Here is a 24,168-nt window from a genome sequence, read left to right on the forward strand (position 1 = left end):
TCCTAAACTCCCTCAGGACCCCCCAAACCCCTTTAGGACCCCCCAACCCCCCTCAGGACCCCCCCAAACCCCTTTAGGACCCTCTAAACCCCCTCAGGGCCCCCCCAAACCCCTTCAGCCCCCCCCAGCCCCCCCAAACCCCCTCAGGGCCCCTCCAAACCCCCTCAGGGCCCCCCCAAACCCCTTCAGCCCCCCCCAGCCCCCCCAAACCCCCTCAGGGCCCCCCAAACCCCCCTCGTGACGTCACGGGCCACGTGCTCCAACCCGGAAGTGCCGCCCCCGCCACGCGCCCGACGGGGAGAGCCCCCCCAACGTGGGAGGGGGGGGACACACACACACGACGCCTCAGAGCCCTCCCCCCCCCCCTCCCCGCGACTATCGCGACAGAAGCGGCGGCCGCGACTCACCCGCAGCGGCTCCGCGCTCAAGCCACGCCCCCCCTCGCCACCCCATTGGCTACCGCCATCCCACGTGACCCACAGCGAGCCTCCCCATTGGCTGATCCCCCCCTTGGCGCTGAGCCGCGGGACGAACCATTCCGATTGGGGGGGGGGGGAAGGGGAGGGGCGGGTGAGTTTTGGGGTGTCTGTGGGGGGGGGAGGGGGGGAGACGCGGTTTTGGGGGGCTCAGGGGGGGTCACGGAGGGGTCACACACGTGCGTCTCAGCGAGGCTTTAATGGGCCCGTCCGAAACGCCCCTCCCCCATCTCCCCTCCCCCCCCCCTTTTTGGGAGGGGTCACTTTTGGGAGGGGGGGATCCCCATCCCCCCCAAGCCCCGCCCACTTTGGGGGTGCCCCCCCCCCCCCCAGGCACTAAAGGGGGGGCTCAACCCCCCCCCCCAACTTTGGGGTGGCGGTGGGAGGGGCCAAAAAGAGGCCCCGCCCCCCTTATTTACATATTTACACGCAGGGCAATGGGGGAGGGGCGGAAATTGGGGAGGGAGGGGCACGATCCTGAGGCAAAGGGGAGCGAATCTGGAGTGAATCCGGAGTAGAAGTGGTGTAAACCCGGAGTAAAGGGGGAGGGGAGATGGGGGAGGGGGGGAGGGGGGTGCTGCACAGGCTGGGGAGGGGTAAAGGGGGGAAAAGGGGTTGGGAGGAGCCCCCTGGAGGCATCTGAGGGGTTGGGAGGGGGGTGAGGAGCCTTGGAGTAACCTTGGAGTAAAGTGGGAGTAACCACAGGGAGAGGGGAGTAAACCCAGAGTGACCTTGGAGTAAAGTGGGAGTAACCTCAGAGTAAACCCCCAGAGGAGGAGTAACCTTGGAGTAAAGTGGGAGTAACTACAGGGAGACAAGAGTAAACTGGGAGTAACCATGGGGGAGAGGAGAGTAACCATGGAGTAACCTTGGAGTAACCTTTGGGTGAAGTGGGAGTAAACCCCCCAGGGGAGAGAGGAGTAAGCTCTGAGTAACCTTGGAGTAAAGTGGGAGTAACCCTGGGGGAGAGAGGAGTAACCTTGAAGTAACCTTTGGGTGAAGTGGGAGTAACCTTGGAGTAAACCCCCAGGGGAGAGAGGAGTAACCTTGGAGTAAAGTGAGAGTAACCATGGGGGAAATAGGAGTAACCTTGGAGTAAAGTGGGAGTAATCTCAGAGTAAACCCCCAGGGGAGGGAGGAGTAAGCTCAGAGTAACCTTGGAGTAAAGTGGGAGTAACCATGGGAGAGAGAGAAGTAACCTCAGAGTAAGCTTGGAGTGAAGTGGGAGTAACCTCAGAGTAAACCCCAGGGGAGAGAGGAGCAACCTTGGAGTAAAGTGGGAGTAACCACAGAGTAACCTTGGAGTAAAGTGGGAGTAAACCCCCAGGGGAGAGAGGAGTAGTCTTGGAGTAAAGTGGGAGTAACCTCACAGTAAACTCCCAGGGGAGAGAGGAGTAACCTTGGAGTAAAGTGGGAGTAACCATGGGAGAGAGGAAAGTAACTTTGGAGTAACCTTGGACTGAAGTGGGAGTAACCACAGAGTAAACCCCCAGGGGAGAGAGGAGTAACCTTGGAGTAAATTGGGAGTAACCACAGAGTAACTTTGGAGTAAAGTGGGAGTAAACCCCCAGGGGAGAGAGGAGTAACCTTGGAGTAAAGTGGGAGTAATCTCAGAGTAAACCCCCAGGGGAGAGAGGAACAAGCTCAGAGTAACCTTGGAGTAAAGTGGGAGTAACCATGGGGGAGAGGAAAGTAACCTTGGAGTAAAGTGGGAGTAACCATGGGAGAGAGGAGAGTAACCTTGGAGTGAAGTGGGAGTAACCTCAGAGTAAACCCCCAAGGCAGAGAGGAGTAAGCTCAGAGTAACCTTGGAGTAACGTGGGAATAACCACAGGGAGAGAAGAGTAAACCCAGACTATATCTGGGAGTAACCATGGGGGAGAAGAGAGTAAGCCTGGAGTAACCTTTGGGTGAAGTGGGAGTAACCCCAGAGTAAACCCCCAGGGGAGAGAGGAGTAAGCTCTGAATAACCTTGGAGTAAAGTGGGAGTAACCACAGAGAGAGGAGAGTAAACCCAGAGTAACCTTGGGGTAAAGTAGGAGTAACCATGGGGGAGAGAGGAGTAACCCTGGAGTAACCTTTGGGTCAAGTGGGAGTAACCCCAGAGGAACCTTGGAGTAAAGTGGAGTAACCTCAGAGTAAATGCCAGGGGAGAGAGGAGCAAGCTCAGAGTAACCTTGGAGTAAGCTTGGAGTAAAGTGGGAGTAACCACAGGAAGAGGGGAGTAAACCCAGAGTAACCTTGGAGTAAAGTGAGAGTAACCTCAGAGTAAACCCCCAGGGGAGAGAGGAGTAACCTTGGAGTAAAGGGTGAGTAACCATGGGGGAGAGAGGAGTAACCTTGAAGTAACCTTGGAGTAAAGTGAGACTAACCACAGAGTAAACCCCCAGGGGAGAGAGAAGTAAGCTCAGAGTAACCTTGGAGTAAAGTGGGAGTAACCTGAGAGTAAACCCCCAGGGAGAGAGGAGTAAGCTTGGAGTAAAGTGGGAGTAAGCATGGGAGAGAGGAGAGTAACTTAACCCTGGATTAACCCCAATTAACCCCAAGTAACCCCATATTAACCCACTTAACCCTGGATTAACCCCAATTAACCTCGGATTAACCCTTGATTAACCCACTTAATCCTGGATTAACCTCAGATTAACCCCAATTAACCCTCAGTAACCCCAGATTAACCCTTGATTAACCCACTTAACTCTGGATTAACCTCAGATTAACCCAATTAACCCCAAGTAACCCTAGATTAATCCTTGATGAACTCACTTAACCCTGGATTAACTCCAATTAACCCCAAGTAACCCCATATTAACCCTGGATTAACCCCAATTAACCCCCAGATTAACCCACTTAACCCCAGATTAACCCCAAGTAACCCCGGATTAACCCTTGATTAACCCACTTAACTCTGGATTAACCTCAGATTAACCCAATTAACCCCAAGTAACCCTAGATTAATCCTTGATGAACTCACTTAACCCCAGATTAACCCCAATTAACCCCAAGTAACCCCATATTAACCCTGGATTAACCCCAATTAACCCCAAATAACCCCAGATTAACCCACTTAACCCCAGATTAACCCCAAGTAACCCCAGATTAACCCTTGATTAACCCACTTAACCCCAGATTAACCCTTGATTAACCCACTTAACCCCGGATTAACCCTGGATTAACCCCAATTAACCCCAAATAACCCCAGATTAACCCACTTAACCCCAGATTAACCCCAATTAACCTCGGATTAACCCTTGATTAACCCACTTAACCTCGGATTAACCCTTGATTAACCCACTTAACCCCATATTAATCTCATATTAACCCCAATTAACCCCAGATTAACTCACTTAATGCCAGATTAACCCACTTAATACCAGATTAACCTCAGATTAACCCAATTAAACCCGGATTAACCGTTGATTAACCCACTTAACCCCATATTAACCCCAATTAACCCTAGATTAACCCTTGATTAACCCACTTAACCCCATATTAACCCCAAGTAACCTCGGATTAAGCCTTGATTAACCCACTTAACCCTATAGTAACCTCATATTAACCCACTTAACCCCAGATTAACCCACTTAATACCAGATTAACCTCAGATTAACCCAATTAAACCCAGATTAACCCTTGATTAACCCACTTAACCCCGGATTAACCTCAGATTAACCCCAAGTAACCCCAGATTAACCCACTTAACCCCAGATTAACCCCTAGTAACCCCATATTAACCCACTTAATGCCAGATTAACCCCAATTAAACCCAGATTAACCCTTGATTAACCCACTTAACCCCGGATTAACCTCATATTAACCCCAATTAACCCCAGATCAACCCACTTAACCCCAGATTAACCCCAAGTAACCCCATATTAACCCTGGATTAACCCCAATTAACCCCAAATAACCCCAGATTAACCCCAAGTAACCCCGGATTAACCCTTGATTAACCCACTTAACCCCAAATTAACCCTTGATTAACCCACTTAACCCCGGATTAACCTCATATTAACCCCAATTAACCCAAAGAAACCCCAGATTAACCCTGGATTAACCCCAATTAACCCCAAATAACCCCATATTAACCCACTTAACCCCAGATTAACCCCAAGTAACCTCAGATTAAGCCTTGATTAACCCACTCAACCCCGGATTAACCCTTGATTAACCAATTTAACCCCATATTAACCTCATATTAACCCCAATTAACCTCAGATTAACTCACTTAATGCCAGATTAACCCACTTAATACCAGATTAACCTCAGATTAACCCAATTAAACCCGGATTAACCGTTGATTAACCCACTTAACCCCATATTAACCCCAATTAACCCTAGATTAACCCTTGATTAACCCACTTAACCCCATATTAACCCCAAGTAACCTCAGATTAAGCCTTGATTAACCCACTTAACCCCATATTAACCTCATATTAACCCAAATTAACCCCAGATTAACCCACTTAACACCAGATTAACCTCAGATTAACCCAATTAAACCCGGATTAACCCTTGATTAACCCACGTAACCCCGGATTAACCCCAATTAAACCCAGATTAACCCTTGATTAACCCACTTAACCCCAGATTAACCCCAGGGTAATAACTCCAAAGGCTCCCATGGCCCCGCCCCTCCACAAGCCCCGCCCCCTGGGGGTGGGGGAGGGGCCAATACAGACTCTGCTTTAAACTCTTGCAAAAATAAAGCTCGATGGCACTTTGGGGGGGGGGAAGAGACCCCCAAAATCCATGTCACCCCCCCCAAACAAGTTGAGGGGGGTCTGATGGACCCCCCCTCACCCCAAAATCCAGCAGCTGGGGAGGGGGAGGGGCCAAGTTTTGGGGGATCCCCCCCCCCCCTAGTCCAGGGCTTTGCCCCTCTTGGTGGAGTTTGGGGTCCTTCATCTCCCCTTCCTCCTCACCCCAACTTTGGGGGAGGGTTTGTTTGTCCTTCTCCCAGTTTGGGGGTGTCTCCTCTTCCAGTTTGGGGGGGGGGGGCACCCCCTTTTCTCTCCATCTCCTCCCCCAGCCCCCCCAAATTTGGGGGGTGTGGCAGCAGCAGCCTGTGGGGGGAGCAAAGGGTTAAATGAGGGGGGGGGGGAGAGCACCCCAAATTAAACACATAACCCCCCCCAAAATCACACCCCCCCCTCCAAATCACCCTCACCCCCTTTTTTGGGGGGGGGCCACCCCACTTTGGGGATCCCCCCCAAATTATAGGGGATCCCCCCCCCACTTGGGATAGGGGAGGGGGCTCAGGTTTGGGGGGGTTCCCTCTATTTTAGGGGGGTTCCCCTGCTGTTTAGGGGGGGGGATTCACCCCTTTCTTTCATGGGGAGGGTTTGGGGGGGCTGCACCCCCTATTTTTAGGGGGGTCTCCCTCATTTTGGGGGGGGGGGGGGCTCACCTGGCCTCTGTCAGAACTCAGTGTCGAGCACCTGAAAGGCTGAAGAACCTGGGGGGGGGGGAAGGGAGGGGTTAGGGGGAAGGGGGGGGACCCCCAAAAAGTGGGGGAGACCCCCATAAATTAGGGTCACCCCCAGATTTTGGGGGGTGGGGGGGTCCCCACTTTGATTCTGAGCAACAAGAGGGGGGTGGAGGGGCTGGTTTTGGGGGGGTGGGGCTGGTTTTGGGGGGCAGGGGCTAGTTTTTGGGGTCCCCCTCTGGGTTTTTGGGGGGTCCTGGGGTGTGGGGGAGGGGTTGGGGTGGGGGTCACCCCCAGATTTTGGGGGTGGGGGGGTCCCCACTTTGATTCTGAGCAACAAGAGGAGGGTGGAGGGGCTGGATTTGGGGGGCAGGGGCTGGTTTTGGGGGGCAGGGGCTGGTTTTTGGGGTCCCCCTCTGGGTTTTTGGGGGGTTGGGGGTGTGGGGGAGGGGTTGGGGTGGGGGTCACCCCCAGATTTTGGGGGTGGGGGGGTCCCCACTTTGATTCTGAGCAACAAGAGGAGGGTGGAGGGGCTGGATTTGGGGGGGCAGGGGCTGGATTTGGGGGGCAGGGGCTGGTTTTGGGGGTCCCCTTCGAGTTTTTGGGGGGTCCTGGGGTGTGGGGGAGGGGTTGGGGTGGGGGTCACCCCCAGATTTTGGGGGTGGGGGGGTCCCCACTTTGCTTCTGAGCAACAAGAGGAGGGTGGAGGGGCTGGATTTGGGGGACAGGGGCTGGTTTTGGGGGGGTGGGGCTGGTTTTGGGGGGCAGGGGCTGGGTTTTTGGGGTCCCCCTCTGGGTTTTTGGGGGGTTGGGGGTGTGGGGGAGGGGTTGGGGTGGGGGGTCACCCCCAGATTTTGGGGGTGGGGGGGTCCCCACTTTGATTCTGAGCAACAAGAGGAGGGTGGAGGGGCTGGTTTTGGGGGGGGGTGGGGCTGGATTTGGTGGCAGGGGCTGGTTTTTGGGGTCCCCCTCTGGGTTTTTGGGGGGGTTGGGGGTGTGGGGGCGGGGTTGGGGTGGGGGTCACGCCCAGATTTGGGGGTGCAGGGGCTGACCCGAGGGGGGTGCTGGGTCCTTCTGCAGCTGAATCTCCTTCAGGGCAAAGATTGACGTGGCTGGGGGGGGGAGTGAGTGACGTCACAGGGGGCGTGGCCAAGATAAGCCCCGCCCACCGAGCCCTTGTGATTTGCATAGACCCGCCCCCTTTTCAGCGAAGCCCCGCCCCAAAGCGCCTCCCACCAATAGGCTCCGACCTCAGAGCCCCGCCCCTCTAAGCTCCACCCCCTTTAAGCCCCGCCCTCTTTAAGCCCCGCCCCAGCCCGCTCCCCATTTAAACCCCGCCCCTTTAAACCCCGCCCCTATAAGCCCCGCCCCGTTAGGCCCATCCCCCTTAACCCTCAACCCAAACCCCCTCCCCATTTAAGCCCCACCCCCTCTAAGCCAAGCCCCCTTAATCCCCGCCCCCAGCCCCCTCCCCATTTAAGCCCCGCCCATTTAAGCCCCGCCCCTTAATCCCCGCCCCAGCCCCTCCCCATTTAAGCCCCGCCCCTTTAAGCCCCGCCCCTTAAGCCCCGCCCCTTAATCCGAGCCCCCAAGGCCCCCTCCCCATTTAAACCTGGTCCCTTTAAGCCCCACCCCCTCTAAGCCCCGCCCCTTAATCCCCGTCCCAGCCCCCTCCTCATTTAAGCCCCGCCCCTCTAACCCCCGCCCCTTTAAGCCTCGCCCCAGACTCCTCCCCGTTTAAGCCCCCCTTTAAGCCCCTCCCCTTAATCCCCGCCCCAGCCCCTCCCCATTTAAACCCCGCCCCTTTAACCCCGCCCCCTTAATCCCCAGCCCCCTCCCCATTTAAGCCCCGCCCCTCAATCCCCACCCCAAGCCCCCTCCCCATTTAAACCCCGCCCCCTTAAGCCCCTCCCCCTTAAGCCCCCGCCCCCAGCCCCCTCCCCATTTAACCCTTGCCCCTCTAAGCCCAGCCCCTTAATCCCTGCCCTACCTCCCTCCCCATTTAAACCCCGCCCCTCTAAGCCCCGCCCCTTAATCCCCACCCCAGCCCCTCCTCGTTTAAGCCCCGCCCCTTTAAACCCCGCCCTCTTAAGTCCCCACCCCTCTAAGCCCCGCCTCCAGCCCCTCTAAGCCCCACCCCTTAATCCCCACCCCAGCCCTCTCCCCATTTAAAAACTACCCCTTTAAACCCCGCCCGTCTAAGACCCGCCCCTTTAGCCCCCTCCCCATTTAAGTTCCGCCTCCCTAAGCCCCACCCAGCCCCCCTCCCCATTTAACCCCGCCCCTTTAAGCCCCGCCCCCTTAGGCCCCGCCCTTTAAAGCCCCGCCACTCTAAGCCCCACCCCTTAATCTCCGCCCCAGCCCCCTCCCTATTTAAACTCCGCCCCTTTAAACCCCGCCCCTTTAAACCCCGCCCCTTAATCCCCGCCCCAGCCCCCTCCCCATTTAAGCCCTGCCCATTTAAACCCCACCCCTCTAAGCCCCGCCCCAAGCCCCCTCCCCATTTAAACCCCCTCCTCATTTAATCCCCGCCCCCTAAGCTCCGCCCCTAAAAGCCCCGCCCCTTAATCCCCGCCCCAAGCCCTCTCCCCATTTAAACCCCGCCCCCTTAAGACCTGCCCCTTAATCCCCTCCCCCAGCCCCCTCCCCATTTAAGCCCCACCCCTTTAAACCCCGCCCCTTAATCCCAGTCCCCAACCCCCCTCCCCATTTAAACCCCGCCCATTTAAGCTCCACCCCCTCTAAGCCCCGCCCCTTAATCCCCGCCTCAGTCCCTCCCCATTTCAGCCCCGCCCCTCTAAGCACCACCCCCTTATGCCCCGCCCCTTTAAACCACGCCTCCTTAATCCCCGCCCCTTAATCCCCATCCCAACCCCCTCCCCATTTAAACCCCGCCCCTTAATCCCCACCCCAGCCCCTCCTCGTTTAAGCCCCGCCCCTCTAAGCCCCGCCCCCTTAGGCTTTGCCCCTTAGAGACCCACCACTCTAAGCCCCGCCCCTCTAAGCCCCGCCCCAAGCCCCCTCCCTATTTAAACCCCGCCCATTCAAACCCCATCCCTCTAAGCCCAGCCCCCTTAAGCCCAGCCCCCCTTAAGCCCCGCCACCTCAGGCCCCGTCCCCTTAATCCCAGTCCCCTCCCCATTTAAACCCCGCGACTTTAAACCCCGCCCCATTTAAGCCCCGCCCCTGAAACCCAGACTCCCTCAGGCCCCGCCCCCTTAGGCCCCGCCCCCTTAAGCCCCGCTCACTGTCGGGCAGGGCGCTGACGCGGGGCCCGAGCCCGCAGAAGAAGGGATGAGCCATGGCCGCTGCCGCCGCCACCCGCCGCCGGCCCTCGAACTGCACGAGCCCCGCCCCGGGTGGGCATCGCCCGCCCCCCAAAATGCGTTTGGGGACCCCCCTCCCCACCCCCAATCGCCCTGGGTGGGAGGGGGCGTGGCCAAAGGGGAGGGGGCGGGGCTTAGGGAGGACACGCCCCCTCATATCCTCCCCCGACCCCCCCAAAATGCATCGTGGAGGGGGGTTGGGGACCCCCACTCCCATCCCCAATCGCCCTGAGTGGGAGGGGGCGTGGCCAAAGGGGAGGGGGAGGGGCTTAGGGTGGACACGCCCCCTTCTATCCCAACCCCCACCCCCCCAAACCCCCCCCCAAAATGCATTTGGGGACCCCCCCCTCCCATGCCCAACACCCCTGAGTGGGAGGGGGTGTGGCCAAAGGGGAGGGGCGGGGCTTAGGGTGGACACGCCCCTTCTATCCCCACCCCCACCCGCCCAAAATGCATCGTGGAGGGGGGTTGGGGACCCCCCCTTCCCACCCCCAATCACCCTGAGTGGGAGGGGGCGTGGCCAAAGGGGAGGGGGAGGGGCTTAGGGTGGACACGCCCCTTCTATCCCCACCCACACCCCCCCAAACCCCCCCCCCAAAATGCATTTGGGGACCCCCCCTTCCCACCCCCAATCGCCCTGAGTGGGAGGGGGCGTGGCCAAAGGGGAGGGGCGGGGCTTAGGGTGGACACGCCCCCCTCATATCCTCCCCCGACCCCCCCAAAATGCATCGTGGAGGGGGGTTGGGGACCCCCCTTCCCACCCCCAATCGCCCTGAGTGGGAGGGGGCGTGGCCAAAGGGGAGGGGGAGGGGCTTAGGGTGGACACGCCCCTTCTATCCCAACCCCCACTCCCCAAACCCCTCCCCAACCCCCCCCCAAAATGCATTTGGGGACCCCCCCTTCCCATCCCCAACACCCACAGGGGGAGGGGGCGTGGTCAAAGGGGAGGGGGCGTGGCCAAAGGGGAGGGGGAGGGGCTTAGGGTGGACACGCCCCTTCTATCCCCACCCACACCCCCCCAAACCCCCCCCCCAAAATGCATTTGGGGACCCCCCTTCCCACCCCCAATCACCCCGAGTGGGAGGGGGCGTGGCCAAAGGGGAGGGGGCGGGGCTTAGGGTGGACACGCCCCCTCATATCCTCCCCCGACCCCCCCAAAATGCATCGTGGAGGGGGGTTGGGGACCCCCCTTCCCACCCCCAATCGCCCTGAGTGGGAGGGGGCGTGGCCAAAGGGGAGGGGGCGTGGCCAAAGGGGAGGGGCGGGGCTTAGGGTGGACACGCCCCCATCTATGCCCACTCCCATCCCCCCAAACCCCCCCCAAAATGCATTTGGGGACCCCCCTTCCCACCCCCAATCACCCTGAATGGGAGGGGGCGTGGCCAAATGGGAGGGGGCGTGGCCAATGGGAAGGAGGCGTGGTCAACCGGGAAGGGGGCGTGGCCAGAGGGGAAGGGGGCGTGGTCAACCAGGAAGGGGGCTGGCCAGAGGGGAGGGGCGTGGCCAAAGGGAAGGGGCGTGGCCAAAGGGAAGGGGCGTGGCCAAAGGGGAGGGGGCGTGGCCAATGGGAAGGAGGCGTGGTCAACCGGGAAGGGTGCGTGGTCAAAGGGGGGAAAGGGGCGTGGTCAAGCGCTATGGGGGCGTGTCTTGTCCTGGCCACGCCCCCTCCGCACTCACCTGCAGCAGCTGCCCCAAGAGGGTCGGCGCCGTCCTGGTCTAGGCTGGGGGGGGGGGGGGGGGGGATGGAGAAGTGGGGGGCTCAGACCCCTCCCATGGGGCAGAGACACCCCCCAATATGGGTCTGACCCCCCCACTATGGGGCAGAGACCCCCCCAATATGGGTCTGAGCCCCCCAATATGGGTCTGACCCCCCCCACTATGGGTCTGACCCCCCCCCCACTATGGGGCAGAGACCCCCCCACTATGGGTCTGACCCCCCCACTATGAGTCTGACCCCCCCACTATGGGTCTGACCCCCCCAATATGTGTCTGACCCCCCACTATGTGTCTGACCCCCCCCACTATGAGTCTGACCCCCCACTATGGGTCTGACCCCCCACTATGACTCTGAGCCCCCCCCACTATGGGTCTGAGCCCCCAATATGTGTCTGACCCCCCCAAAATGGCTCTGAGACCCCCCCGCTATGGGTCTGACCCCCCCCACTATGGGGCAGAGACCCCCCCACTATGGGGCAGAGACCCCCCCAATATGAGTCTGACCCCCCCACTATGGGTCTGACCCCCCCCCACTATGTGTCTGACCCCCCCCACTATGTGTCTGACCCCCCCACTATGTGTCTGACCCCCCACTATGGGTCTGAGCCCCCCACTATGGGGCAGAGACACCCCCCCAATATGGGTCTGAGCCCTCCAATATGGGTCTGACCCCCCCACTATGGGGCAGAGACACCCCCCACTATGGGTCTGAGCCCCCCAATATGGGTCTGAGCCCCCCACTATGGGGCAGAGACACCCTCCAATATGGGTCTGACCCCCCCACTATGTGTCTGCCCCCCCCAAATGGCTCTGAGCCCCCCACTATGAGTCTGACCCCCCCACTATGGGTCTGACCCCCCACTATGACTCTGACCCCCCCCACTATGGGTCTGAGCCCCCAATATGTGTCTGACCCCCCCAAAATGGCTCTGAGACCCCCCCCACTATGGGTCTGACCCCCCCACTATGGGGCAGAGACCCCCCCACTATGGGGCAGAGACCCCCCCAATATGAGTCTGACCCCCCACTATGTGTCTGACCCCCCCACTATGGGTGTGACCCCCCCACTATGTGTCTGACCCCCCACTATGAGTCTGACCCCCCCCACTATGGGTCTGAGCCCCCCACTATGTGTCTGACCCCCCCACTATGGGTCTGACCCCCCACTATGGGTCTGACCCCCCCACTATGTGTCTGACCCCCCCACTATGGGTCTGACCCCCCACTATGTGTCTGACCCCCCCAAAATGGCTCTGAGACCCCCCCACTATGGGTCTGACCCCCCCACTATGGGGCAGAGACCCCCCCACTATGGGGCAGAGACCCCCCCAATATGAGTCTGACCCCCCACTATGGGTCCGACCCCCCACTATGAGTCTGACCCCCCACTATGAGTCTGACCCCCCCCACTATGGGTCTGACCCCCCCACTATGTGTCTGACCCCCCCCCACTATGGGTCTGACCCCCCCACTATGTGTCTGACCCCCCCACTATGAGTCTGACCCCCCCACTATGGGTCTGACCCCCCCAATATGACTCTGACCCCCCCCCACTATGGGTCTGACCCCCCACTATGGGTCTGACCCCCCACTATGAGTCTGACCCCCCCCACTATGGGTCTGAGCCCCCCACTATGGGTCTGACCCCCCCCACTATGGGTTCTGACCCCCCACTATGAGTCTGACCCCCCCACTATGGGTCTGACCCCCCCAATATGTGTCTGACCCCCCACTATGAGTCTGACCCCCCCACTATGGGTCTGACCCCCCCACTATGGGTCTGAGCCCCCCAATATGACTCTGACCCCCCCACTATGGGTCTGACCCCCCCACTATGGGTGTGACCCCCCACTATGGGTCTGACCCCCCCCACTATGGGTCTGACCCCCCCACTATGGGTCTGACCCCCCCCACTATGAGTCTGACCCCCCCACTATGAGTCTGACCCCCCCACTATGGGTCTGACCCCCCCACTATGACTCTGACCCCCCCACTATGGGTCTGACCCCCCCACTATGACTCTGACCCCCCCACTATGGGTCTGACCCCCCCAATATGTGTCTGACCCCCCACTATGGGTCTGACCCCCCACTATGTGTCTGAGCCCCCCCCACTATGTGTCTGACCCCCCCACTATGGGTCTGACCCCCCACTATGGGTCTGACCCCCCCACTATGGGTCTGACCCCCCACTATGTGTCTGACCCCCCCACTATGTGTCTGACCCCCCCACTATGGGTCTGACCCCCCCACTATGAGTCTGACCCCCCCACTATGAGTCTGACCCCCCCACTATGGGTCTGACCCCCCCACTATGACTCTGACCCCCCCAATATGGGTCTGACCCCCCACTATGAGTCTGACCCCCCCACTATGGGTCTGACCCCCCACTATGAGTCTGACCCCCCACTATGGGTCTGACCCCCCCCACTATGTGTCTGACCCCCCCACTATGTGTCTGATCCCCCCACTATGGGTCTGACCCCCCACTATGGGTCTGACCCCCCCAATATGACTCTGACCCCCCACTATGGGTCTGACCCCCCACTATGAGTCTGACCCCCCCAATATGACTCTGACCCCCCACTATGTGTCTGACCCCCCCACTATGTGTCTGACCCCCCCCACTATGTGTCTGACCCCCCCACTATGGGTCTGACCCCCCCCACTATGGGTCTGACCCCCCACTATGTGTCTGACCCCCCCACTATGTGTCTGACCCCCCCCACTATGTGTCTGACCCCCCACTATGTGTCTGACCCCCCCACTATGACTCTGACCCCCCCACTATGTGTCTGACCCCCCACTATGAGTCTGACCCCCCCACTATGGGTCTGACCCCCCCACTATGGGTCTGACCCCCCCAATATGACTCTGACCCCCCACTATGGGTCTGACCCCCCCACTATGGGTCTGACCCCCCACTATGAGTCTGACCCCCCCAATATGACTCTGACCCCCCACTATGTGTCTGATCCCCCCACTATGGGTCTGACCCCCCCACTATGTGTCTGACCCCCCCACTATGGGTCTGATCCCCCCACTATGGGTCTGACCCCCCCACTATGTGTCTGACCCCCCCACTATGGGTCTGACCCCCCACTATGGGTCTGACCCCCCCAATATGACTCTGACTCCCCCACTATGGGTCTGACCTTCCCAAAATGACTCTGAGCCCCCCCCAATATGACTCTGACCCCCCCACTATGGGTCTGACCCCCCCACTATGTGTCTGATCCCCCCACTATGGGTCTGACCCCCCACTATGGGTCTGACCCCCCCAATATGACTCTGACCCCCCACTATGGGTCTGACCCCCCACTATGAGTCTGACCCCCCCAATATGACTCTGACCCCCCACTATGTGTCTGACCCCCCCACTATGTGTCTGACCCCCCCCACTATGTGTCTGACCCCCCCACTATGGGTCTGACCCCCCCACTATGACTCTGACCCCCCCACTATGTGTCTGACCCCCCACTATGAGTCTGACCCCCCCACTATGGGTCTGACCCCCCCACTATGGGTCTGACCCCCCCAATATGACTCTGACCCCCCACTATGGGTCTGACCCCCCCACTATGGGTCTGACCCCCCACTATGAGTCTGACCCCCCCAATATGACTCTGACCCCCCACTATGTGTCTGATCCCCCCACTATGGGTCTGACCCCCCCACTATGTGTCTGACCCCCCCACTATGGCTCTGACCCCCCACTATGACTCTGACCCCCCCACTATGGCTCTGACCCCCCACTATGGGTGTGACCCCCCCACTATGTGTCTGACCCCCCCACTATGGCTCTGACCCCCCCACTATGGGTCTGACCCCCCACTATGGGTCTGACCCCCCCACTATGTGTCTGACCCCCCCACTATGGCTCTGACCCCCCACTATGACTCTGACCCCCCCACTATGGCTCTGACCCCCCACTATGAGTCTGACCCCCCACTATGTGTCTGACCCCCCACTATGAGTCTGACCCCCCACTATGTGTCTGACCCCCCACTATGTGTCTGACCCCCCAATATGGGTCTGACCCCCCCACTATGGGTCTGACCCCCCCACTATGTGTCTGACCCCCCCACTATGGCTCTGACCCCCCACTATGGCTCTGACCCCCCCACTATGGGTCTGACCCCCCCACTATGTGTCTGACCCCCCCCCAATATGACTCTGAGCCCCCCCCAATACGGGTCTGAGCCCCCCCAGAGGGCCGCGGCCCCCCCGCACCGCGGGCAGTGCTGCCGCAGCCCCTGCGCCGGGTACTGGGGATACTGGTGCGACTGGAACTCGGCGTTGGCGCCGATCCCCGGCCACGTCTGCTCCGTCGGGGTGCCTGGGGGCGGGGCCAGGGGGCGGGGCCAGAGGGGGCGGAGCCAATGAGGGGGCGGGGCCAAGGACAAGGGGCGGGGCCAGGGACGGGGGCGGGGCCAATGAGGGGGCGGGGCCAGGGACAAGGAGGGGCGGGGCAAAGGACAAGGGGCGGGGCCAAGAACAAGGAGGGGACGGGGCCAGGGACGGGGGCGGAGCCAATGAGGGGGCGGGGAAAGGACAAGGAGGGGCGTGGCCAGGGACAAGGAGGGGCGTGGCCAGGGACAGGGAGGGGCGGGGCCAAGGACAAGGAGGGGGCGGGGCCAAGGACAGGGAGGGGGCGGGGCCAAGGACAAGGAGGGGCGGGGCCAAGGACAGGGAGGGGCGGGGCCAGGGACAAGGAGGGGGCGGGGCCAGGGACAAGGGGCGGGGCCAGGGAAAAGGAGGGGCGGGGCCAGGGACAAGGAGGGGCGGAGTCAATGAGGGGGCGGGGCCAAGGACAAGGAGGGGCGGAGCCAATGAGGGGGCGGGTCCATGAGGGGGCGGGGCCAAGGGGGGCCAGAGAGGGGCGGGGTCAAGGAGGGGGCGGGGCCAATGAGGGGGCGGTGCCAAAGGGGGCGGGGTTAGAGAGGGTGGGGCCAATGAGGGGCGGGATCAGTGAGGGGGCGGGGTCAGAGGGGATAGGGCCAAGGGACGGTGCCAGAGGGGGCGGGGCCAAGGAGGGCGCGGGGCCAAAGGGGGTGGGGCAAGATAGAGTGATGTCAGAGGGGCGTGACCAATGAGGAGGCGGGGTCACGGAGGGGGCGGGACCAGAGGGGGCGGGGCCAATGTAGGGTCGGGGCCAATGAGGGGGCGGAAACACAGAGGGGGCGGGGCCAGGGAGGGGGCGGTGCAAGAGGGGGAGGGCCAGAGATGACGATGTCAGAGGGGCGTGGCCAATGAGGGGGTGGGGTCAATGAGGGGGTGGGGTCAATGAGGGGGCGGGGTCAGAGGGGAGAAGGCCATGGGACGATGCCAGAGGGGGCGGGGCCAAGGGGGGGCGGGGTCAATGAGGGGGCGGGGCAAGATGGGGGCGTGGTCACGGAGGGGGCGGGGTCAGAGGGGACAGGGCCAAGGGACAGTGCCAGAGGGGGCGGGGCCAAGGAGGGGGCGGGGCCAAAGGGGTGTGGCAGGGGGCGGGGGGTCAATGAGGGGGCGGGGTCGGGGAGGGGCGGGGTCAATGAGGGGGCGGGGTCAGAGAGGGCGGAGCCAATGAGGGGCGGGGACAAGGGGGCGGAGCAACGGAGGGGGCGGGGCAAATGAGGGGCGTGGCCAAATGGGGCGTGGCAAGAAAGGGCGGGGCAGGGAGTGGGCGGGGCCACGGACAAGGAGGGGGCGGAGTCAGGCGAGCCCTGAACGCCCCCAAATCGCCCCCAACCCCCCCCAAATCCCCCCAAACTGCCCCCAAATCCCCTCAAACCTCCCCAAATCCCCCCAAATCGCCTCCAATCCCCCCAAATGCCCCCCAAATCACCCCCAAATCCCTCCAAACTCACCCAAATCACCCCCAAACCTCCCCAAACCTCCCCAAATCCCCCCAAATACCCCCCAAATCCCTCCAAATTGCCTCCAAATCCCCCCAAATCCCCCCAAACCTCCCCAAATCCCTCCAAATTGTCCCCAAATCCCCCCATATCCACCCCAAATCCCCCCAAACCTCCCCAAACCCCCCAAATTGCCCCCAAATCCCTCCAAATCCCTCCAAATCCCCTCCAAACCCCCCCAAATCTCCCCCAAATCCCTCCTAATCCCCCCAACCCCCCCAAACCCCCCCAAATACCCCCCAAATCCCTCCAAATTGCCTCCAAATCCCCCCAAACCCCTCTAAATCCCCCCCAAGTTGCCCCTAAATCCCCTCATACCCCCCTAAATCTCCCCCAAATCCCCCCCAAACCCCCCCAAATCCCCTCATACCCCCCTAAAATCCCCCAAATCCCCCCCAAACCTCCCCAAATCCCCCCATATCCCCCCAAATCCCCCCATATCCCCCCCAAATCGCCCCCAAATCCCCCCAAATCACCTCCAAATCGCCCCAACAGCCCCCCAAATCCCTCCAACCCCCCCGAAATCCCCCCAACCCCCCCAAATTGCCCCCAAACCCCCCCAAATCCCCCCCAAATCCCTCCAAATTGCCCCCAAATCCCCCCAAATCACCCCCAAATTGCCACCAAATCCCCCCAAACCTCACCAAATCCCCCCAACCCCCCCAAACTGCCCCCCAAATCCCCCCAAATCCCCCCAAACCTCCCCAAATCCCCCCAACCCCCCCAACCCCCCCAAATTGCCCCCAAACCCCCCAAATCACCCCCAAATCCCTCCAAACTCCCCCAAACCCCCCAAACCTCCCCAAATCGCCCCCAAACCCCCCCATATCCCCTCCAAATCCCCCCCAAATCGCCCCCAAATCCCTCCAAATCCCCCCAACCCCCAAATCCCTCCAAATCGCCTCCAACCCCCCCCAAACCCCCCCAAATCCCCTCATACCCCCCTAAATCTCCCCCAAATCCCCCCAAACCCCCCCGAAATCCCCCCAACCCCCCCAAATTGCCCCCAAACCCCCCCAAATCCACCCCAAATCCCTCCAAATTGCCCCCAAATCCCCCCAAATCACCCCCAAATTGCCACCAAATCCCCCCAAACCTCACCAAATCCCCCCAACCCCCCCAAACTGCCCCCCAAATCCCCCCAAATCCCCTCAAACCTCCCCAAATCCCCCCCAAACCTCCCCAACCCCCCCCAAATCGCCCCCAAACCCCCCCAAATCCCCCCAACCCCCCCAACCCCCCCAAATTGCCCTCAAACCCCCCAAATCGCCCCCAAATCCCTCCAAACTCCCCCAAACCCCCCAAACCTCCCCAAATCGCCCCCAAACCCCCCCATATCCCCTCCAAATCCCCCCCAAATCGCCCCCAAATCATCCCCAAACCTCCCCAAATCCCCCCCAAATCCCCCCCAAGTCCCCCCAAACCTCCCCAAATCCCCCCCAAATCCCCCCAAATCCCTCCAAACCCCCCAAATCGCCCCAAATCCCTCCCAAATCCCCCCCAAATCCCCCCCAAATCCCCGCAAATCGCCCCCAAACCCCCCAAATCCCCCCAAATCCCCCAAACCCCCCCAAATCGCCACCAAATCACCCCCAAATCTCTCCAAACGCCCCCAAATCCCCCTCAAATCCCCCCAAATTGCCTCCAAATCCCCCTCAAATCCCTCCAAATTGCCCCCAAATCCCCCCAAATTCCCCCAAACCCCCATAAACTGCCCCCCAAATCCCCCCAAATCCCCCCATATCCCCCCAAATCGCCCCCAAATCATCCCCAAACAGCCCCATATCCCCCCATATGCCCCCAAATCGCCCCCAAACCCCCCAAATCCCCCCAAATACCCTCCAAATCCCCCCCAAATCCCCCCAAATCCCCCCAAATCCCCCCAAATCGCTCCAAATTGCCTCCAAATCCCCCCCAAACCTCCCCAAATCCCCCCAAACCCCCCCAAACCTCCCCAAATCCCTCCATCCCCCCCAAATTCCCCCCAAATCGCCCCCAAATCGCCCCAAATCGCCTCCAAATCGCCCCATATCCCCTCCAAATCCCCCCCAATCCCCCCAAATCCCCCCCAAACCCCCCCAAATCCCCCCAAATCCCCCCAAATCGCCCCCAAATCCCCCCAAATCCCTCCCAAACCCCCCCAAATCCTCCCCAAATCCCCCCAAATCCCCCCAAACCTCCCCAAATCCCCCCAAATCCCCCCGAAATTGCCCCCAAACCCCCCCAAATCCCCCCAAATCCCTCCAAATTGCCCCCAAATCGCCCCAAACCCCCCCAAATCCCCCCAAATTGCCCCCAAATCCCCTCATACCCCCCTAAATCTCCCCCAAATCCTCCCCAAACCCCCCCAAACCACCCCAAATCCCCCCAAATCACCCCAAATCCCTCCAAATCCCCCCACATCCCCCCCAAATCCCCCCAAATCACCCCCAAATCCCTCCAAACTCCCCCAAATCCCCCCCAAACCTCCCCAAATCCCCCAAATTGCCTCCAAATCCCCCCCAAACCTCCCCAAATCCCTCCAAATCGCCCCAAATCCCCCCAAATCCCCCCAAATCCCCCCAAATCCCCCCAAATCCCCCCAAACCCCCAAAACATCCCCAAATCCCCCCCAAATCCCACCAAATCCCCCCAAATCCCCCCAAATCCCCCCCAAATCCCCCCAAATCCCCCCTAAATCGCTCCAAATCCCTCCAAATCCCCCCAAATCCCTCCAAATCCCCCCATATCCCTCCATATCCCCCCCAAATCACCTCCAAATCGCCCCATCAGCCCCCCAAATCCCTCAAACCCCCCAAAACATCCCCAAATCCCCCCCAAATCCCACCAAATCCCACCAAATCCCCCCAAATCCCCCCCAAATCCCCCCTAAATCGCTCCAAATCCCCCAAATCCCCCCCAAATCCCCCCAAATCCCCCCAAATCCCTCCCAACCCCCCCAATTCCCCCCCAAATCCCTCCAAATCCCCCCTAAATCCCCCCAAACCCCCCAAACCCCCCCAAATCCCCCCAAATCCCCCCAAATCCCTCCCAACCCCCCAAATCCCCCCCAAATTGCCCCCAAATCCCCCCCAAATCCCCCCAAATCCTCCCAAATTGCCCCCAAATCCCACCAAATCCCCCCAAACCCCCCCAAATCCTCCCCAAATCCCCCCAAATCCCCCCAAACCCCCCAAAACATCCCCAAATCCCCCCCAAATCCCCCCAAATCCCACCAAATCCCCCCAAATCCCCCAAATCCCCCCCAAATCCCCCCAAATCGCCCCCAAACCCCCCCAAATCCCCCCAAATCCCCCCAAATCCCTCCCAACCCCCCCAAATCCCCCCCAAATCCCTCCAAATCCCCCCAAATCCCTCCCAAACCCGCCCAAATCCTCCCCAAATCCCCCCAAACCTCGCCAAATCCCCCCAAATCCCCCCCAAATTGCCCCCAAACCCCCCCAAATCCCCCCAAATCCCTCCAAATTGCCCCCAAAGCCCCCCAAATCCCCCCCAAACCCCCACAAATCACCCCCAAATCGCCCCCAAACCCCCCATATCCCCTCCAAATCCCCCCATACCCCCCCCAAATCCCCCCAAATCCCCCCATATCCCCCCATATCCCCCCCAAATCACTTCCAAATCGCCCCAACAGCCCCCCAAATCCCTCCAACCCCCCCAAATCGCCCCCAAATCATCCCCAAACCCCCCCAAATCCCCCCCAAACCCCCCCAAACCCCCCAAATTGCCCCCAAATCCCCCCCAATCCCCCCAAATCCCCCAAACCCCCCAAACCCCCCCAAATCCCCCCCAAATCCCCCCTAAATTCATCCCAAATTGTCCCCAAATCCCCCCAAATCGCCCCCAAATCCCCCCCAAATCGCCTCCAAATCGCCCCAAATCCCCCCAAATTGCCTCCAAATCCCCCCCAAACCCCCCCAAATCCCCCCAAATCGCCCCCAAATCCCCCCCAAATCGCCTCCAAATCGCCCCAACAGCCCCCCAAATCCCTCCAACCCCCCCGAAATCCCCCCCAACCCCCCAAATCGCCCCCAAACCCCCCCAAATCACCCCCAAATTGCCACCAAATCACCCCAAACCCCCCCAAATCCCCCCCAAATCCCTCCAAATTGCCCCCAAATCCCCCCAAATCCCCCCAAATCTCCCCCAAATCCCTCCAAATCCCCCCGACCCCCCCAAATTGCCCCCAAATCGCCCCCAAACCCCCCCAAATCCCCCCCAAACCCCCACAAATCCTCCCATATCCCCCCCAAATCCCCCCAAATCCCCCCATATCCCCCCATATCCCCCCAAATCACCTCCAAATCGCCCCAACAGCCCCCCAAATCCCTCCAACCCCCCCAAATCGCCCCCAAATCATCCTCAAACCCCCCCAAATCCCCCCCAACCCCCCAAATCCCTCCCAAACCCCCCCAAATCCTCCCCAAATCCCCCCAAATCCTCCCCAAATCCCCCCAAACCCCCCCAAATCCCCCCAAATCCCTCCAAATTGCCCCCAAAGCCCCCCAAATCCCCCCCAAACCCCCACAAATCACCCCCAAATCGCCCCCAAACCCCCCATATCCCCTCCAAATCCCCCCATATCCCCCCAAATCCCCCCATATCCCCCCATATCCCCCCCAAATCACTTCCAAATCGCCCCAACAGCCCCCCAAATCCCTCCAACCCCCCCAAATCGCCCCCAAATCATCCCCAAACCCCCCCAAATCCCCCCCAAACCCCCCCAAACCCCCCAAATTGCCCCCAAATCCCCCCCAATCCCCCCAAATCCCCCCAAACCCCCCAAACCCCCCCAAATCCCCCCCAAATCCCCCCTAAATTCATCCCAAATTGTCCCCAAATCCCCCCATATCCCCCCAAATCCCCCCAAACCCCCCAAACCCCCCCAAATACCCCCAAATCGCCCCCAAATCCCCCCCAAATTGCCTCCAAATCGCCCCAAATCCCCCCAAATTGCCTCCAAATCCCCCCCAAATCGCTCCAAATCCCCCCAAATCCCCCCCAAATCCCCCCAAATCCCCCCCAAACCTCCCCAAACCCCCCCAAATCCTCCCAAATCGCCCCCAAATCCCCCCCAAATCGCCTCCAAATCGCCCCAAATCCCTCCCAAATCGCCCCCAACCCCCCCAATTACCCCCAGCCCCCCCCAAATCCCCCCCAAATCCCCCCCAAACGGTACCCAGGAGGCGGAAGATGAAATGCAGCTGCTCCTGCACCGTGGAGCCCGGGAACAGCGGCCGCCCCGTCACCATCTCCGAGAAGATGCAGCCGACCCCCCTGCGGCACCCCAAAACCCAGGGAGGCCCTCCCCAAGCTCTGGGGCACCCCAAAACCCGGGGAGACCCCTCCCACCGGCTCTGGGGCACCCCAAAACCCGGGGAGACCCCTCCCACCGGCTCTGGGGCACCCCAAAACCCGGGGAGACCCCTCCCACCGGCTCTGGGGCACCCCAAAACCCGGGGAGACCCCTCCCACCGGCTCTGGGGCACCCCAAAACCCGGGGAGACCCCTCCCACCGGCTCTGGGGCACCCCAAAACCCGGGGAGACCCCTCCCATCGGCTCTGGGGCACCCCAAAACCCGGGGAGACCCCTCCCACCGGCTCTGGGGCACCCCAAAACCCGGGGAGACCCCTCCCACCGGCTCTGGGACACCCCAAAACCCAGCCAGAGCCCTCCCACCGGCTCTGGGACACCCCCAAATCCAGGCAGAGCCCTCCCACCGGCTCTGGGACACCCCAAAACCCCGGGAGACCCCTCCCACCGGCTCTGGGGCACCCCAAAACCCAGCCAGAGCCCTCCCACCGGCTCTGGGACACCCCAAAACCCGGGGAGACCCCTCCCACCGGCTCTGGGACACCCCAAAATCCAGCCAGAGCCCTCCCACCAGCTCTGGGACACCCCAAAACCCGGGGAGGCCCTCTCACCGGCTCTGGGGCACCCCAAAATCCAGCCAGAGCCCTCCCACCGGCTCTGGGACACCCCAAAACCCGGGGAGGCCCTCTCACCGGCTCTGGGGCACCCCAAAATCCAGCCAGAGCCCTCCCACCGGCTCTGGGACACCCCAAAACCCAGCCAGAGCCCTCCCACCGGCTCTGGGGCACCCCAAAACCCAGCCAGAGCCCTCCCACCGGCTCTGGGGGCACCCCAAAATCCAGCCAGAGCCCTCCCCTGGCTCTGGGACACCCCCAAATAGGAACAGACCCCTCCCCGGCTCTGGGACACCCCCAAATCCAGGCAGAGCCCTCCCCCAGCTCTGGGACACCCCCAAATTCGGGGAGACCCCCTACAATCTGAGACACCCCCAAATCCAGGCAGAGCCCTCCACTGGCTCTGGGACACCCCCAAATCCGGGGAGACCCCCCAAATCCGGAGAGACCCCTCCCACCGGCTCTGGGGCACCCCAAAACCTGGGGAGACCCCTCCCCAAGCTCTGGGACACCCCAAAACCCGGGGAGACCCCTCCCACCGGCTCTGGGGCACCCCAAAACCCGGGGAGACCCCTCCCACCGGCTCTGGGGCACCCCAAAACCCGGGGACACCCTCCCACCGGCTCTGGGGCACCCCAAAACCCGGGGACACCCCTCCCCTAGCTCTGGGGCACCCCAAAACCCGGGGAGACCCCTCCCTGAGCTCTGGGGCACCCCAAAACCCGGGGAGACCCCTCCCACCGGCTCTGGGGCGCCCCAAAACCCGGGGAGACCCTCCCCAAGCTCTGGGGCACCCCAAAACCCGGGGACACCCTCCCAATGGCTCTGGGACACCCCAAAACCCGATGAGACCCCTCCCCTAGCTCTGGGGCACCCCAAAACCCGGGGAGACCCCTCCCACCGGCTCTGGGACACCCCAAAACCCGGGGAGACCCTCCCCTAGCTCTGGGGCACCCCAAAACCCGGGGAGACCCCTCCCACCGGCTCTGGGGCACCCCAAAACCCGGGGAGACCCCTCCCTCAGCTCTGGGGCACCCCAAAACCCGGGGAGACCCCTCCCACCGGCTCTGGGGCACCCCAAAACCCGGGGAGACCCTCCCTCAGCTCTGGGGCACCCCAAAACCCGGGGAGACCCCTCCCAAAGGCTCTGGGGCACCCCAAAACCCGGGGAGACCCTCCCACCGGCTCTGGGGCACCCCAAAACCCGGGGAGACCCCTCCCTAAGCTCTGGGACACCCCAAAACCCGGGGAGACCCCTCCCACCGGCTCTGGGGCACCCCAAAACCCGGGGAGACCCCTCCCCTAGCTCTGGGACACCCCAAAACCCGGGGACACCCTCCCTCAGCTCTGGGGCACCCCAAAACCCGGGGAGACCCCTCCCTCAGCTCTGGGGCACCCCAA

At 61.4% G+C, this 24,168-nt stretch overlaps 1 protein-coding gene across 1 annotated transcript in view; it reads right to left on the reverse strand.

The window, feature by feature from the left end:
* Positions 1–4,571: 4,571 nt before the first annotated feature.
* LOC133629065 (cyclin-dependent kinase 16-like) overlaps positions 4,572–24,168 on the reverse strand; it is a gene marked incomplete at its 5' end in the record, with an annotated part of 41,648 nt that continues 22,051 nt past the window's right edge. The window contains 8 exon segments of the mRNA XM_062019697.1: positions 4,572–5,539; positions 5,884–5,931; positions 6,954–7,013; positions 9,150–9,240; positions 10,905–10,925; positions 10,927–10,948; positions 15,176–15,281; positions 22,019–22,116. Of these exon segments, the coding sequence (XP_061875681.1) occupies positions 5,894–5,931; positions 6,954–7,013; positions 9,150–9,240; positions 10,905–10,925; positions 10,927–10,948; positions 15,176–15,281; positions 22,019–22,116 (436 nt within the window).

Source organism: Colius striatus, unplaced genomic scaffold (assembly GCF_028858725.1).
Source record: "Colius striatus isolate bColStr4 unplaced genomic scaffold, bColStr4.1.hap1 scaffold_114, whole genome shotgun sequence".
NCBI classification, from domain to species: domain Eukaryota; kingdom Metazoa; phylum Chordata; class Aves; order Coliiformes; family Coliidae; genus Colius; species Colius striatus.